The following is a 13,815-nucleotide window of genomic DNA, read 5'->3' as shown; positions in this document are numbered from 1 at the left end:
AACATATACCTAAAATTTAAATATGTGGACTATCTATACTAAGGGTACATAAACTAGCAGTACTAAGTGGGATTAGAATAGAATTAAATATACAATAAAATAAAATATAAGTTACCGTAAATTACAATATAAAAATACAAAAATACAAATATTACAAAAAATACAAATGTACAAGATACCATTTTGTAATGCAGTGCAAAAAGCAGTGTGTTTTAAGCAAGAAGTCATTAGAGTCAGTGTGGTCCCTTGGCCTTGTTGAAGAGGCCAACAGCGGAAGGGAAGAAACTGTTTTTGTGGCGTGAGGTATTGGTCCTGATGGACCGCAGCCTTCTGCCGGAGGGGAGTGACTGAAACAGGGAGTGTCCAGGGTGGGAGGAGTCGGCCACTATCTTCCTCGCTCGCCTCAGGGTCCTCGAGGTATGCTATGGGATAGGCTATGGGATGTGAACAGGATATGGCCATAATCATTATTACGCACAATCTGAACAGCTAGAATTAGGTTTGGGGTTGCTATTAGACTCATTTCAAATTTTCCAATAAAAAAAATACAATAAAAATGAATAAAATAATTATTACTTGTTTACATTGACAATTCAGAGTGTATAGCCTAGTTGTATGATCAGATACATTTTTGTGTAGTTCCATTGTTCAGTTTAGGGTATAGTTTCTACTAACTTCCTAAACATGATCCCATTGGATACTTGAATTCACCAGTGAACAGGCAGCTGTCTCTCTCCAGGTGTTCATACCTTTATAGTAAACAGTGGCCTACGTGAGCGCGGAATTGGAATGGGAGCGCGCATCAACCGAAGGGCTTAGCAGGTAAAGACTGGTAAGTTAGCGAAGTATGGCTCCTTTTGATACAGACCAACTAACTTTTATTATTAAAAAAACGGTACCGATTAACTGTAAAGGATTTTGTTTACATTGGACGTTGTTTGGAAATTAATAATTCTACTTAGCCTACATCTTGTACACTCTATCCATGGCGTAGACTGAACATTATAGCATGCTGCCTGCGGTAAAGACGTGTCTGGTCAAGTTCGCAAACGCGATGTTGACAAGAGGAGTCATGAGTAAGATGTAACCTTGCCTACTCAGTTGTTCCAAAATAGTCGTCCTCTTCTAGATTTTTTGTCATGAATAGTTTACGTGTAAGTACCAGGTAATTCCGTCTGCTTCTTACACGAATTTGTTATTGTGTGTAGTAAAGGATCAAACGGATCGTCAAATAAACATAGCACACGTGTACATATGTAGCCCTACTTAAATCAAACGAATGTCGTCTGCGTATCATTGCATGTTAATTTGATGTATCCTGCTGTAGCATAGTAATTGTTTTTTAGAGATGTCATGTTTCTGAAAAACACCACTAGATGTCGAACTTGTACCGGTAACCAATGTGTAGGCCTACTTAGAGCTCCCCCCCACCCTTCAGGCTTTGCTCTATGTCTGGGTCCTTAGCTTCAGACTGGCCACACACTGTCTGGGCTTAGAGTTTGTGGAAACAAGCAAACAAGCTTACCTGCCAAGGGGGGCATTGAGCTTTCAATACAACTGTCTTGCTTCCAGTCTCAGACATTATGTTTTAGCATCCGGAAATTGAGATCAGGCTTAGAGCAACACAACAGGATATTGTCTACATAATTTAGATTTTATCTTATGCATCATGCGATTAGTCTGGTCCGAAGCTAGCTCTTAGTGATGGCACACTCCCAACCCTTTGGAAACCGATACACTGTCTCCATCTAACTCTACAAAACATTGAATTAAAAGACAAGATAAGACGTTAAATGCCAAAGCCAGTCAGAATAACTTGACAGGCACTATGATGATCATGCCTAGTATCCGAGTCATGTAGTGGATAGCTTACCTCTTCCTTAGAACATAGACGTTGTTAAATGTCGATGTTAAAGACCTACTCATGTGCTGAAGACATGAAGCCTATCTGACTGTCATCTCAGTCTCTAATGAGGCCAGGGAATTACACATTTACAAGCAGAATATATTAGCGCAGGGAAAGGTCACATCAACAGTTAAGCGCTGTTAGCGCTGCGAAAGCTACCAATTTAACCCCTTAAAGGGCGGTTGAGTGGAGACATCTAATGGAACAACATAATTTTGGACTGCCAGTCTCTGTTTCCTTATTGTGTTATTTCTGTTTGAGATGTTCGTCCTCCCAAGAATTGAATAAGGATGAATATACCTACTCCTCCTTAATATGCAATAAACATATGCGATCTCAGCCAATTATGTTGAACTGTGAGTTATTGGAGAAGGTCAGTCGGGATTTTACGGAGAAATTCAGTAGATTCAGTCGTTCTCTGATTCTTGCTGTTGCCTCTTCACCTTTTGACCTGTCCAGGCAGCTAATCCCAGTCCTGGACTTGGTGATGGGTCGGTGTAAGAGAGTTTCCCTCTGGTCGGTGGAGGATGTGAGTGTCTGGGCCCAGGAACAGTACCCTTCCCAGCTGAGCACCATAAGACCAGCCATCCTCAAACATGCCATATCAGGTAGGTAACACGCACACACACACACACACACACGCACACACACACACACACACACACACACACACACACACACACCACCCATTTCACCCACCTCTCCTTCCACCTCCTCTCATCCATAACTATCAGCTGGTTAAATTGCACTCTTCGCCATACGCACACTTCTTATCAATATTTGTTTAATTTAACTGCCGCATCCTCATTTATATGAAACAATGCTGTCCCACCCACATTTGAAAACAAGCCTACAACCCCTAGACTTAGTGGAACTGTTGGCCTCTCCCTGCACCTTGTGTAGGCCGTGCCCTGTTGAGGCTGAGGCAACATCACCTGGAGAAGCTGGGAGTGGACCCAGGAGAGCACCACGGCATCCTGGAAGACATCCTCCTGCTCAGGGTCCAGGAGGAACTGGAGAACCTCAACGACATCTACTCCGGTAAGGAAATGAAACCTTGCAAAAATGGAGTAACAAACACAGACCAGCCATGAGCTGGTTAAAGGTTAGCTGCAAGTTAGCTGTGGGTTATCTCCAGGATAAAATACAGATTTGAGTTATGAGGGACAGGCCAACCCATCTTCAGGCTAACAATGGGTTTGCTGCAGCTGTATTGGTCAGACTGTAGAGTCACATACAGGAAGCCCATGTGACACCCTAACTATGTCAGAGGTACATTATACCAACCTTTACCAACCAGGTTCTCTTTGAATAAGCAAAGATCCAAGTGCTGCTAGGCAGGACCTCCACCTGTTCTCGCCTGTTAGCTAGCTGGATTCTGCCAGGGGTTCATTCTGTGCGAGTCACATACACACACACACACACACACACACATAAACGTGTGGCTCCATTAGCCAGTCTGATTGGCAGACATGTCTCTGTCGCATATCGAGAGTGTTAGCCTCAGCCCCAGAATAGAACCTCTTTTGACAGGACGTGTTTTCCGTCTCGAACTGTCTGACAGCGTCGTCGACCTGATGAACAGGAGCCGACTTAACCAGAAGGAGTCATAAAAGAGGAGGATATTTTGATGTCCTTGAATGATTTTAAAATGATTCTATTTGAATCATTTTAGCGGAACTATAACTAATAGTTTTTTGGGTATTTCATACATTCAGATTTGTTTGAGTCCTTGGTTTTACATTTAGTCATTTAGCAGACACTCTTATCCAGAGCGACTTACAGTAAGTACAGGGACATTCCCCCGAGGCAAGTAGGGTGAAGTGCCTTGCCCAAGGACACAACGTTATTTCGCATGGCCGGGAATTGAACTGGCAACCTTCAGATTATTAGCCCGATTCCCTAACCGCTCAGCCACCTGATTTAGTTTCAAGTGGTTTAGTTCAAAAACAGAAAAGCAAGCAATAATTTGGCCCTTTTTTTATTTCAGTGTATACTGTAAATATAGCCTATGCATGATTGATGAAAGCAAGGATTTGTAACACACACTGTGCTCTCTGCTAGAGATGGATGTGGGGTGACCAATCAGAGTTCACTCTCAGTCCGTGGTTTGTGTGGTGAATGCCGAATCTGAATGCCCCATATGACGTTTCAAACTAAATTGTTGTCTTTGCTCTCTTTTTTTCTAGAATGTTTTTCTTCCTAACAGAAGGAAAGGAGGAACCGTGGATGTCTGTGGAGAGCGAGAGACCGACAGAGAGAGAGTGTATGTAGAAGGACAGAGAGAAAGAGCAAAGAGGGAAGAGAGGATAGAGAGATGTGAGGAAGAAAAATCATTTGCTCTCAGGAATCATTGACCTGAAGAGGAGAGGACCAGATTGGTTTTGTCACGCCGCAGTTTCCTCTGACATGGGTGTGAATCAAGACCTCTTTTCACTCCCCTCCCTGGACCCCTCCCTGCCCTCTTCTCCCCTTCTACACTCATTTTCACCTCTCCTTTCTCCCCTGCCCCTGCTCCTTTTAGTGTCTCCTTTCCTTCCTTTTCTCCACCCTACCCTGACTCAATACTCTGTGGCATCTGAAACTGTAAGAAAAACACATTTTCCAAGCCAGCAGTACCCTAAACACATTCTCATAGAGACTGGCAGTTTACCGGTTAAAATCCTAGACTAAAACTTGGGACAGATGGGTCAGTGAGTTTAATACACAAACAAAGTTGTCATTTAGCTGACATTTGATTGGTTGGTTGGCAGAGGGAGATAGATAGAGAGAGAGCGTGAGAGAGAGATAGAGTAAGAGAGAGTGAGATAGAGCGGTGGTGAAGATGAGTTGTAGAGTCATAGATTGTTTGTATTTTATGCTATTCACACTGACTGACTGAAACTGATTTTGCAATTTTTGTGAGTTTTTATTATGCTTCGATATCGATATCTGTTTGTGAGATTTATTTTCTGCCTGTCGCAAACAGTGTGATGACAGACAGGACTGAATTGTACAAAGGCAGAACAGATTCTCTCCAGTCTTCATCTCCATGGTCCTATGAATTCATGGCAACTGTTTTTTTGACTATAACAGAATGCTACAATAAATATATTCTTTGTAACATCAGAAAATAAGTTAATTTTTTAAAAATCATTTAGCATATTCAGACCATCTCTCCAAGTCTCTTTAAAGGAGTGTAGAGATCGCTGGGCTGGCTACTAAGTTTAGAGACAGCTATGTTCCCGTAAAAAACACTCCTGAGGTCTTCTCACTGACAGAACATTCTTGGCTGAAGTACCTGTCCATTTTAGACTGAGACTAAGGCCGAATCCCAATACTCTGTCTTACCCCTAGCCCTTACCCCTAGCCCTTAGCCCTTGAAACTGAGGGGTAAGGGATAGCCCTATGAAATGAGACACCACTTGGTTATGTATATCGTTGTCGTATTGTTATGCACTGATATCAAACGAAATTCGCTGCTAATGGAGTTTAGTTAAAACTGTAGACATGCATGGAGTCTATTCAAGGCTAATCGGAGAAATGCGGGACTGTTGTGCAAATCAGCAATGTAACGTTAGCGTAGCAAACTAGTGATTTTTAAAAACGTTTCAATTAAGAACATGGTTGCAAATACATGTGTACAGGACTGTGTAGAGAACAAAATAAGAATGTCATAATTTTTTTTATCAATTATTTAAGACGAAAATATTCTACATTTATGGGACTCTGGATGATCTGTCCGCCATTGTTGCAGGTTGAGCAGGATTCACATACCCCTAGGTTTCAAGTAAGCTCCCGAAAACACTTGGTTTTAAGGGGTGCATACCCCTTTGTCTTAGCCCTACCCCTAGATCAAAAAGAGTATTGGGACACCACTTACTCTCACGTGAACGCGCAAAACTAAGGGCTAGGGGTAAGGGGTAGGGGTAAGACAGAGGATTGGGAGACTTCTGGCCTGAGATATTTTACCAAGTAGTTACCGAGTATGCCTGAACCATCACAAAGTTATCCTCTCCATTTAACCAAATGAATGTGACGCTCCAAGGCTAAATGTATCGGCGTCAGCAACCGGTACACACCGGATCTAATCCCACTGGTAACAACAAAGCAAATGTCGTTAGGGATGAGGTTGTGTCCTCACAAGGCTCTAGGTCCTCAGAGAGGCTATATCTATCTCTATTATACGGCTCATTAGAATAGTTCCAGAAGCTTCCTTCGGAAGCATCGGAGAATGTCTCACTCTGGAGGGCACCGGGGGCAACAGAGGAGAAGTAAGGAGGAACATGCTGAGAGACACTTTATGTCAGTCCGAGTGTGTGTGTCAATGTATGATTACATTTGTGTGTCTGTATCCTTGCATGCGTATATACATTGTGTGTGTGTGTGTGTCTGTTGGGACTGAACGTGGCTTTCTGGGACCCCAAGACCCATCCTCCCTGACGCTGAGCAGGCATTCTCAATTTGAAAATCTAAACAATGAACATGTTTGAGGGGTTTTGTATCCATCCCTGTGTGAGTGTGTGTTTGTTTGTGTGCATAGCACACCAGCCCTAATCTCGATTTGCGGCCCCTGAGTCACAGGCCCCAGTCCAGATTGTTTACACTTCCTGCCCTCCTGTGGACACAAGGAAGTGCTGAGCGTGCGTCTAGGGAGGGAGGGAAGGGGAGAGGGAGCGGGAGGGGGAAGGAAGGGGGGAGGGGAAGGAAGGGGGGAGGGAGAGAGCGGGGGAGGGAGAGGGGGGGTGCAGACCAAACCTGACCTCATGATTAATGTCCCAGAGTGGCGCGTGGCGTCTGATTTCCCCCTGCTCAGAGGCAGCAGGGTGGGCCTGCACGGGGAGGTGTGTGCTGCTGACTCAGGCTGGAGCGTAAACTCACCCTGAGGTGGGTGGAGAAGAAGGGTGGGGGGAGGGCAGCTCTACACCTCAGACAGGGGAGGGCTACCCAAAAACACCACAGATTTGCAAAACCGCCACCCCGCCAATCTCCGGAAAGGCACTCAGGAGACAGAAAGAAAAATTGAAACTGGGCTGTTGTAGATGTTGTTGTCATCGTTGTTGTTTGGGTAAGCAACAAATAACTGCGAGCTGAGAGAGACGCCATCTGTCACGCCGTGTACGGAACGGACTGGCATCGTGACTCATTCCAGCTCCAGAGAGAAAGGCGCTGCAGAGTCACCTGTAGTGAAGGCTGAGCGACAAACATCACAAGGTCGCCTACCACGCTACATGCTCTTAGCTAGCAAATACAGTACCACTGGAAAATAGTTTGCAAACTAGCAGACGAATGTGGGTTTTTGTATTGGCCAAACGGTTGGCCAATACAAAAACTCACATTCGTCTGCTAAACAACAGCAATATGTGTTGCTGTTGTTTTGTTACTTTGGTGTGCTTTTAATGTGTTCTGTGCTGTACAAGAAATTGCCTTTTAGAGGACAGTTTCCAATTCTATGAGAGAGAAAGGAAGGACAAACAGGAAGTAGAAGATGAAGAAGCTGGGAGAAGGAAATACATGAGAACACCAGCCCACGTTTCCTTTGACACCCAACCAGCATCTATAACAATCGGACTACCAATGCAAACAGGAATTCACACAACGAGATGTGAGAAACATCAAGCAACTTGAGTCTTTAACATAAAAGGCGTGGGCAGGGTGTCTCGCAGCCTCCTCATACGTATACAAATGAGTCATCAACTAAACCTGTCTGTCAGAATTGGCACCTTAATTCGGTATTTCCAACTGAAATGTAAATGGTTCCAATAGCATTCTGTACATTTGTAACCCTTTGGTTTCAATTTGAATTATTCCAATTATTTACGTGAAAATGTATTTGGAATTGAATTTGTTCACGTATCTTTGTGAGTGATGGTGTTGACTCCATGCAGCTACAGACCAGCTTTATGTGCCAGGAAGTCATGTAGTCAACTAGTAGCAGAAGTGGTTGTTCTTGTTCTTGCTGCTGTGGCAATCATAGGCTTTCTCCTATGTGTCAGGGTCAGCCAACCACAGCAGCTATGAGGACGAGGAAGACTTAAGGACCATGGCTATCCATGGCAATCATGACTTCATTAGTAAGTGTCTCCCTATCACATGCACACACACATTCCAAGACACACATACACTCCCAGACACACACCAGAGTGATGTCTTTCTAATGGGTTACCTGGGGAGGTGGAGCTGAGAGGGGTCTTAAATTATGCTGTCCAACAGCCATTACTCCTTCTCTGATCACCTTCCTGATCTGTCCATCCTTCAGGCTGGCCACCGGGGAGAGGGAGGGAGTGGCTCCCAGTCCAGACTAACGAACCAATTAGTCCCCTTATCTCTGAACAGTGGGAGAGGGAGAGAAGTGGCCAGGGTCAGAGAGGGAGAAAGAAGGATGAAGCAAACGACACTGAGAGAAAAAGAGAGGACAAAAATAGTTTGCATGTGTTCATGTAAAAAAAACTGTACACTTTGGTTGCAAACATTTCTTAACCCGGAAAAGCTGAACTCAAACTGGCCCAAAACAAGACCCCATCCTAGTCCAGTACAGTCTATCCCCAGCCCCAACCCGAAACCAGCTTAGTCCAGTCCCATCATAGGCTAGCCTGGCCCCGGCCTGTCTATCAGTGCATACAGCCAAAGCAACTGCATACTGTTTGTCACTCGCGTAATGTATTCATAGCTGCAACTGCATAAGAAAGATCAATACAAGCTGACAGAGAAATTAGTTAGTGTCACGGCATGAGATACATTCATCTCTGGAGGAGAGCAGAGCAGAGGAGAAGAGAGGAGTAGAGAAGAGAGAGGAGTGGAGAAGAGAGAGGAGAGCAGAGGACAGGAGAGAAAAGCAGAGGAGAGAAGAGGAGAAGGATAAGTTAGTGTCACAGCATGAGACACATTCATCTCTGGAAGGATGAGGTAACTTTGGACATTTCGAGCTCTTTATTGAGACACCCTCACATTTAAAAACCACACAAGTGTTTTCTTAAGCATCCATTATGGCTCTCTCCCCAAACACCTTTTGTGCTACATCCCCAGGACGCCACATCCAAACAAGCAGATACAATATCCTTCACCCTTGTGTTGTTTATATTTGCATCACTTAACCACTGTTCTTGGGTTTGATGGACCCTCAACATGACTGGGGTTTAAACAATTAATACAGCCATAACAATTTCTGTAAACTAAACCCCAATTTAAAGAGTAAAGAGTGAGACAGAAGCAGGAGACTTTCAGGCAGGAAGATAGGTACACACCTTTTTGTTTAGTTTTTCCTCCCCTACACACACATTTATTACCCTCCGGATGATGGGCCCAGTAGATCCGAAACACCACATATGAATGTGTGGGCGTGGTGGACAGTGTGCACTCAATGAAAATGTGTTCTTGTACATAAAGAATGATCCAAGGTCGATCTCAGTGGGATTTTTCTTTTGGTAAACATTTATTCAAGAGACCTGCCACTTCAACAGTACAGAGAGCACCACCCAGACACTATACCCTTCAAATACATCAACAAGCAACAAAAATGTATATATTCTACTTGGAGACCATACCTTACATATTCTATCCAGAGACTACCTGCTCACTCCCCCACCCCTGGCTCCTACATTTTAGACAAATAGCCTGTAGCTTATAAAGTTCAGGATTACACATTTTTTCTTAAATCTTCGTCGGCATTTTCCCCATCCTGTTGTCCTTTCTCCAAGGGCAGTAATCCAATCAACTGCATCAAGGCGCCCAGGGGCCAAGTCCTACTCACCTCATGTCTGGCCAGGGACATGGGCTGGAGAGCAATCTGTTCTGACTGACAGCATGTTACAAGGGGCTTCATGGCGACCCTCACTCCCCCTTGGGAGCACATGCAAGCTCCACACAGAAGATCCCGGGAGATTGCCCACCTGAGCACAGAACAGTGGCCTCAAGCGGGAATCGAACCCGTGACCTTCATGCTGTGTGGCAACTGTGCACTGCTCCACCATGCCATCATCCTTATTTCTCTAAATGTGTTTGGGACTCAGTGGCGGCGGTAGAGTATTCTTTTTTTTGGAGCAACACTGCGGTGAGGCTAATCCATACAGTTGTGGGGCTCAAAGCAATGTCAGTCTGGAGAGTGTCATGTTCAAAAGGGATAAATGAAAGTGGAACAGGTTGGCCTATTCTGCTCTGTAATTGTCTTGGTTGTTCCACGGTGGGGCTTATACAATTCTTGGTGTGGCTGTAGCCCAACCGAGCCACACCCTGCCTCCTCCTATGTTGAGACTCATCCCCACCTACATTAACATTCAACATGCCTCATCAATTTCAGTGTGTTCCTTGAGAAAGAACGAGAAAAATGTGTGATCCTAGAAATCTAGCGGGGGGAGAAGGGGGGGGAGAGAGAGAGAGAGAGAGAGAGAGAGAGAGAGAGAGAGAGAGAGAGAGAGAGAGAGAGAGAGAGAGAGAGAGAGAGAGAGAGAGAGAAGATGGAGACAAAGTGAGAGGGAGAGAGAGACAGAGTGAGAGGGAGATAGAGGGGCAAGAGATAGACAGAGAGAGAGGGGGAAGAGGGAGAGTGAGTGAGATAGAGGGGGAAGAGGGAGACAGAGAGAGAGAGGGGGAAGAGGGAGACAGAGAGAGAGAGGGAAGAGGGAGACACAGTGAGAAGTAGAGAGAAGAGGGAGACAGAGAGAGAGAGAGGGAAGAGGGAGAGGTTTAGAGGCATTAGAACAGAGTTGGGCACCATAACCCGTTTCACTGCAGCCAAACTGCCACCGCAGAGTAGCAAGGCAGCACATCATATTTATTACATCTTCTCCGAACGCACCTGCTTATGAAGCCAGGGACACACGCCGCCAAAACCCAGAGGCGTCAAAGCGGAGAATTAGATTGAAAATTAATTTCATTGTGAAAAGTAACAAATATCCATCTCATATAGGGGAATCGGCTAGCTCCTTTTCATTAGCTGTCTCCTGTGACCTATGGGGGTTGCATAAAGATTAGGCCTGGATGAGTGCTGTGGTGCTTCATGCCCTGTACAACGAACTCACCGACACCTCTGAGGAGAGGAGATAGACTCCAGCGGCAAACGGAAGTATTCATGTACCTAAACTGGGGCGCTGGGATCATGGAGGGGGGGGGGGACACAGGGGGGGGTGTATGGGAAATGTTTCTTCTCTGGAATGATTTCATGAGGAGGCACTGATGGAATATAGGCACAGACCTCATCCGTTTAGCTCCACCTGGGAGGATGAGAGCAGAGGAGAGGACTGGAGGCGGCCACGTGATCTACGGGCCATACCTTTACACCTCCATACTGGAAAACCACCTTGATCTCCCACTGATGTACATTATGGCCTTTAACACCTTCAGCTGTTCAAGCTATAAGATAATCCGTTCCCATCATGCACTGGAGAGCAAAAAGACAGTGATTATCAGGAGCACCTGTGTGTGTGTGTGAGAGAGAGAGATAGAGAGAGAAGGAGTGTGTTAGAACTCTTCCTACTTGACCCCTGCTGTGTGCAATGACTGGTATTGTATCACAGCGGGGAGAAAATTAAGTTACTTTTGGAGGCATTCAGAAACCCAACACCCCACTCCACCTCCACAGTGACACAGTCACACACACACACACACACACACACACACACACACACACACACACACACACACACACACACACACACAGAGACATGGCACCCCTGGGATCCTAGGGCTGTTGCTCTCTGATTAATGTGATGTAAATGGCAAGCTATCCATAAGTTCAGTCAAACCTTCACTCCAGGTGAAAAGGGAAAAAGAGATGGAGAGCTAGTTGAGGGTGCGTGTGTGTGTGGGGTGGGGGGAGGCGGTGACGGGCGGGGCTGTCGACAAAAGAACCCCACATATATAACGGAGAGAGAGGGAGAGAAAAAGCGCGAGAAGAAGAAAGGAACTGATGATGGGGGGGAGGAGGAAGCAATCACGCCACTGTTCCTTCCATTAGCATGGAGAGCAGTCGAGGCCTGGCGGGTGTGTCGCTGCAGGTTAAAGAGCCGGCTCTCTTAGTGAACACATACATCAGTCAGGACAAATGAGGTGGCCAGGCGGCCAGCCTGACAGCCTGCTCCCAGCCAGGCCAAAACCACAGTGTACTTTATTACCTCAGCAAGGAAAATTAGTTTTCTCTGAAAACGCAGGCAAGGCCAATCTATTCTCCCCACATCAATGGACCTCTGGCAGCTGATTTATCTCCACCGTGTTGGAACAGATTGGGTGAGAGCATCCAGTGGCTGCCGCAGGGGTTTTTGGGTAAAAAAAAAAAAATGGATAAAAGAAAGGTGGTTCCGGTGTTGGTTGGGAAGGAAAGGGGGGGGGGGGTTATTGAGGTAGTTGGGTCCCAGTTTGCTTTCAGGTAGATAATGGTGCAATGTTTCTACGCATGCGTAGGGGTAGCAGAGGTGGTGTACAGTCAGGCTGTGTTTTTGGTTGCCTAGTTTGAGACCTGTGTGTGACCACAGAGGGATGCTCTCCTGAGATGAGAGGCACACACACCCAAACTCTGAGCCCCAAGGTTCCAAACAACAAGTTGAACATTCGGGACACGTGAGGGATCTTACATTTATGCATTTAGCAGACGCTTTTATCCAAAGCGACTTCCAAGAGAGAGCTTTACAAAAGAGCATAGGTCACTGATCATAACAACGAGATAGTCCCAAACATTGCGAGCAGCTAAAACATGAAGCATACATTGTGGAAAACCAAATAAGTGCCAAAGGGAAAAACCATAATAGCATGCAGTTAAACAAGTTACAATTGAACAACATGAAACACCCCACAAGAGTGCAAGAGTGTACCTGTAGAAAAAACAATCAACAGTAAAATATTTCACAGAGAGTACAAGAATTTGAAACCGTTACAACTAACCACCAAGAGCATCTTATGAGGTGAAACCTCTGTGGAATGATCCCATTTCCATTGGCGTCTGATACTTCCTGGTTGGTCAATATCGTATGAACCTTCAAGATGTGAGGGACTATCTGTCGGCGTCAACGTCATACTTTATTCTCCGACTGCGGCCTCTGTTACTGACGCCTTAAATCAAGCTTGTTTCATGTGAGAATTCATAGTTTTCACGTGACGTCACGCTCCAAGGGGCACGCCCCTTGAAAAAGACTTTCCGCTGCCCGCCACCCATTATAAAGTCATACATTTTCTTCGAGTCTGTTGCTTTTGTGTTGCCAAAATGCCGGATAGTTTTATTTAAAAAATTTAGTCTTACCTACTCATTTGAATGACCGGTCATTTTTGACCGGGAACACCACAGGCGTACAAAAGTTAAATAAAACACCCAAATTTTTATGAAATTCGGTAAAAAATGTTTTGGCTATTTAGATACCCTGTGTGGACAAAGTCATGGAACCTTATGGCAATCAGAATACATTAACTACAATTTTTCAGGGAGAAAACTTGTAAATCGGTCACTTTTGACCGGAACACAACAGGAGGGTTAAATCAAGCTTGTTTCATGTGAGAATTCATAGTTTTCACTTGACGTCACGCTCTACGGGGCACGCCCCTTGAAAAAGACTTTCCGCTGCCCGCCACCCATTATAAAGTCATACATTTTCTTCGAGTCTGTTGCTTTTGTGTTGCCAAAATGCTGTTGTTCTATCGGATGCAGTAATCGAAGAGGAGACAAGCCTGGGGCTGTGTTTCTTTATAATTTAGTCCGATAAAGAAAACCCAGCAACAATAATAAAACACAACAATATACAGGTGTATTAATTATGGTATTTGTTTTGTCAAAAACACATATTTATGTAATCGGTTTGACACAGTTTGTTGTGTATCGAGGCGACCAACTGCAGTGGTCGTAGTGAGTTAAAGTTAGCTAGTTAAATAGTTGGGTTGTTGTTTTAGACACAACTAAACTCAAAATGCATTTGGAATTAAATTATTTGGAAATCCCTTTACACCGATAT

General features: G+C 44.9%; 1 protein-coding gene across 1 annotated transcript; it reads left to right on the top strand.

Annotated features, from left to right (window-relative positions):
- The first annotated feature begins 686 nt into the window (after positions 1 to 686).
- On the top strand, positions 687 to 5,148 carry LOC134024734 (sterile alpha motif domain-containing protein 12-like). Its single transcript, XM_062467366.1, has 5 exons — positions 687 to 766; positions 804 to 832; positions 2,366 to 2,514; positions 2,810 to 2,947; positions 4,096 to 5,148. Exons 3-5 carry the CDS (start codon positions 2,394 to 2,396, stop codon positions 4,110 to 4,112), a joined length of 276 nt encoding a protein of 91 aa, XP_062323350.1. The 5' UTR covers positions 687 to 766; positions 804 to 832; positions 2,366 to 2,393; the 3' UTR covers positions 4,113 to 5,148.
- Positions 5,149 to 13,815: the final 8,667 nt, after the last annotated feature.

The sequence above is a fragment of the Osmerus eperlanus genome, chromosome 8, assembly GCF_963692335.1.
Source record: "Osmerus eperlanus chromosome 8, fOsmEpe2.1, whole genome shotgun sequence".
In the NCBI taxonomy this organism is placed as follows: domain Eukaryota; kingdom Metazoa; phylum Chordata; class Actinopteri; order Osmeriformes; family Osmeridae; genus Osmerus; species Osmerus eperlanus.
This window is presented reverse-complemented; position numbering and strand designations above follow the sequence as displayed.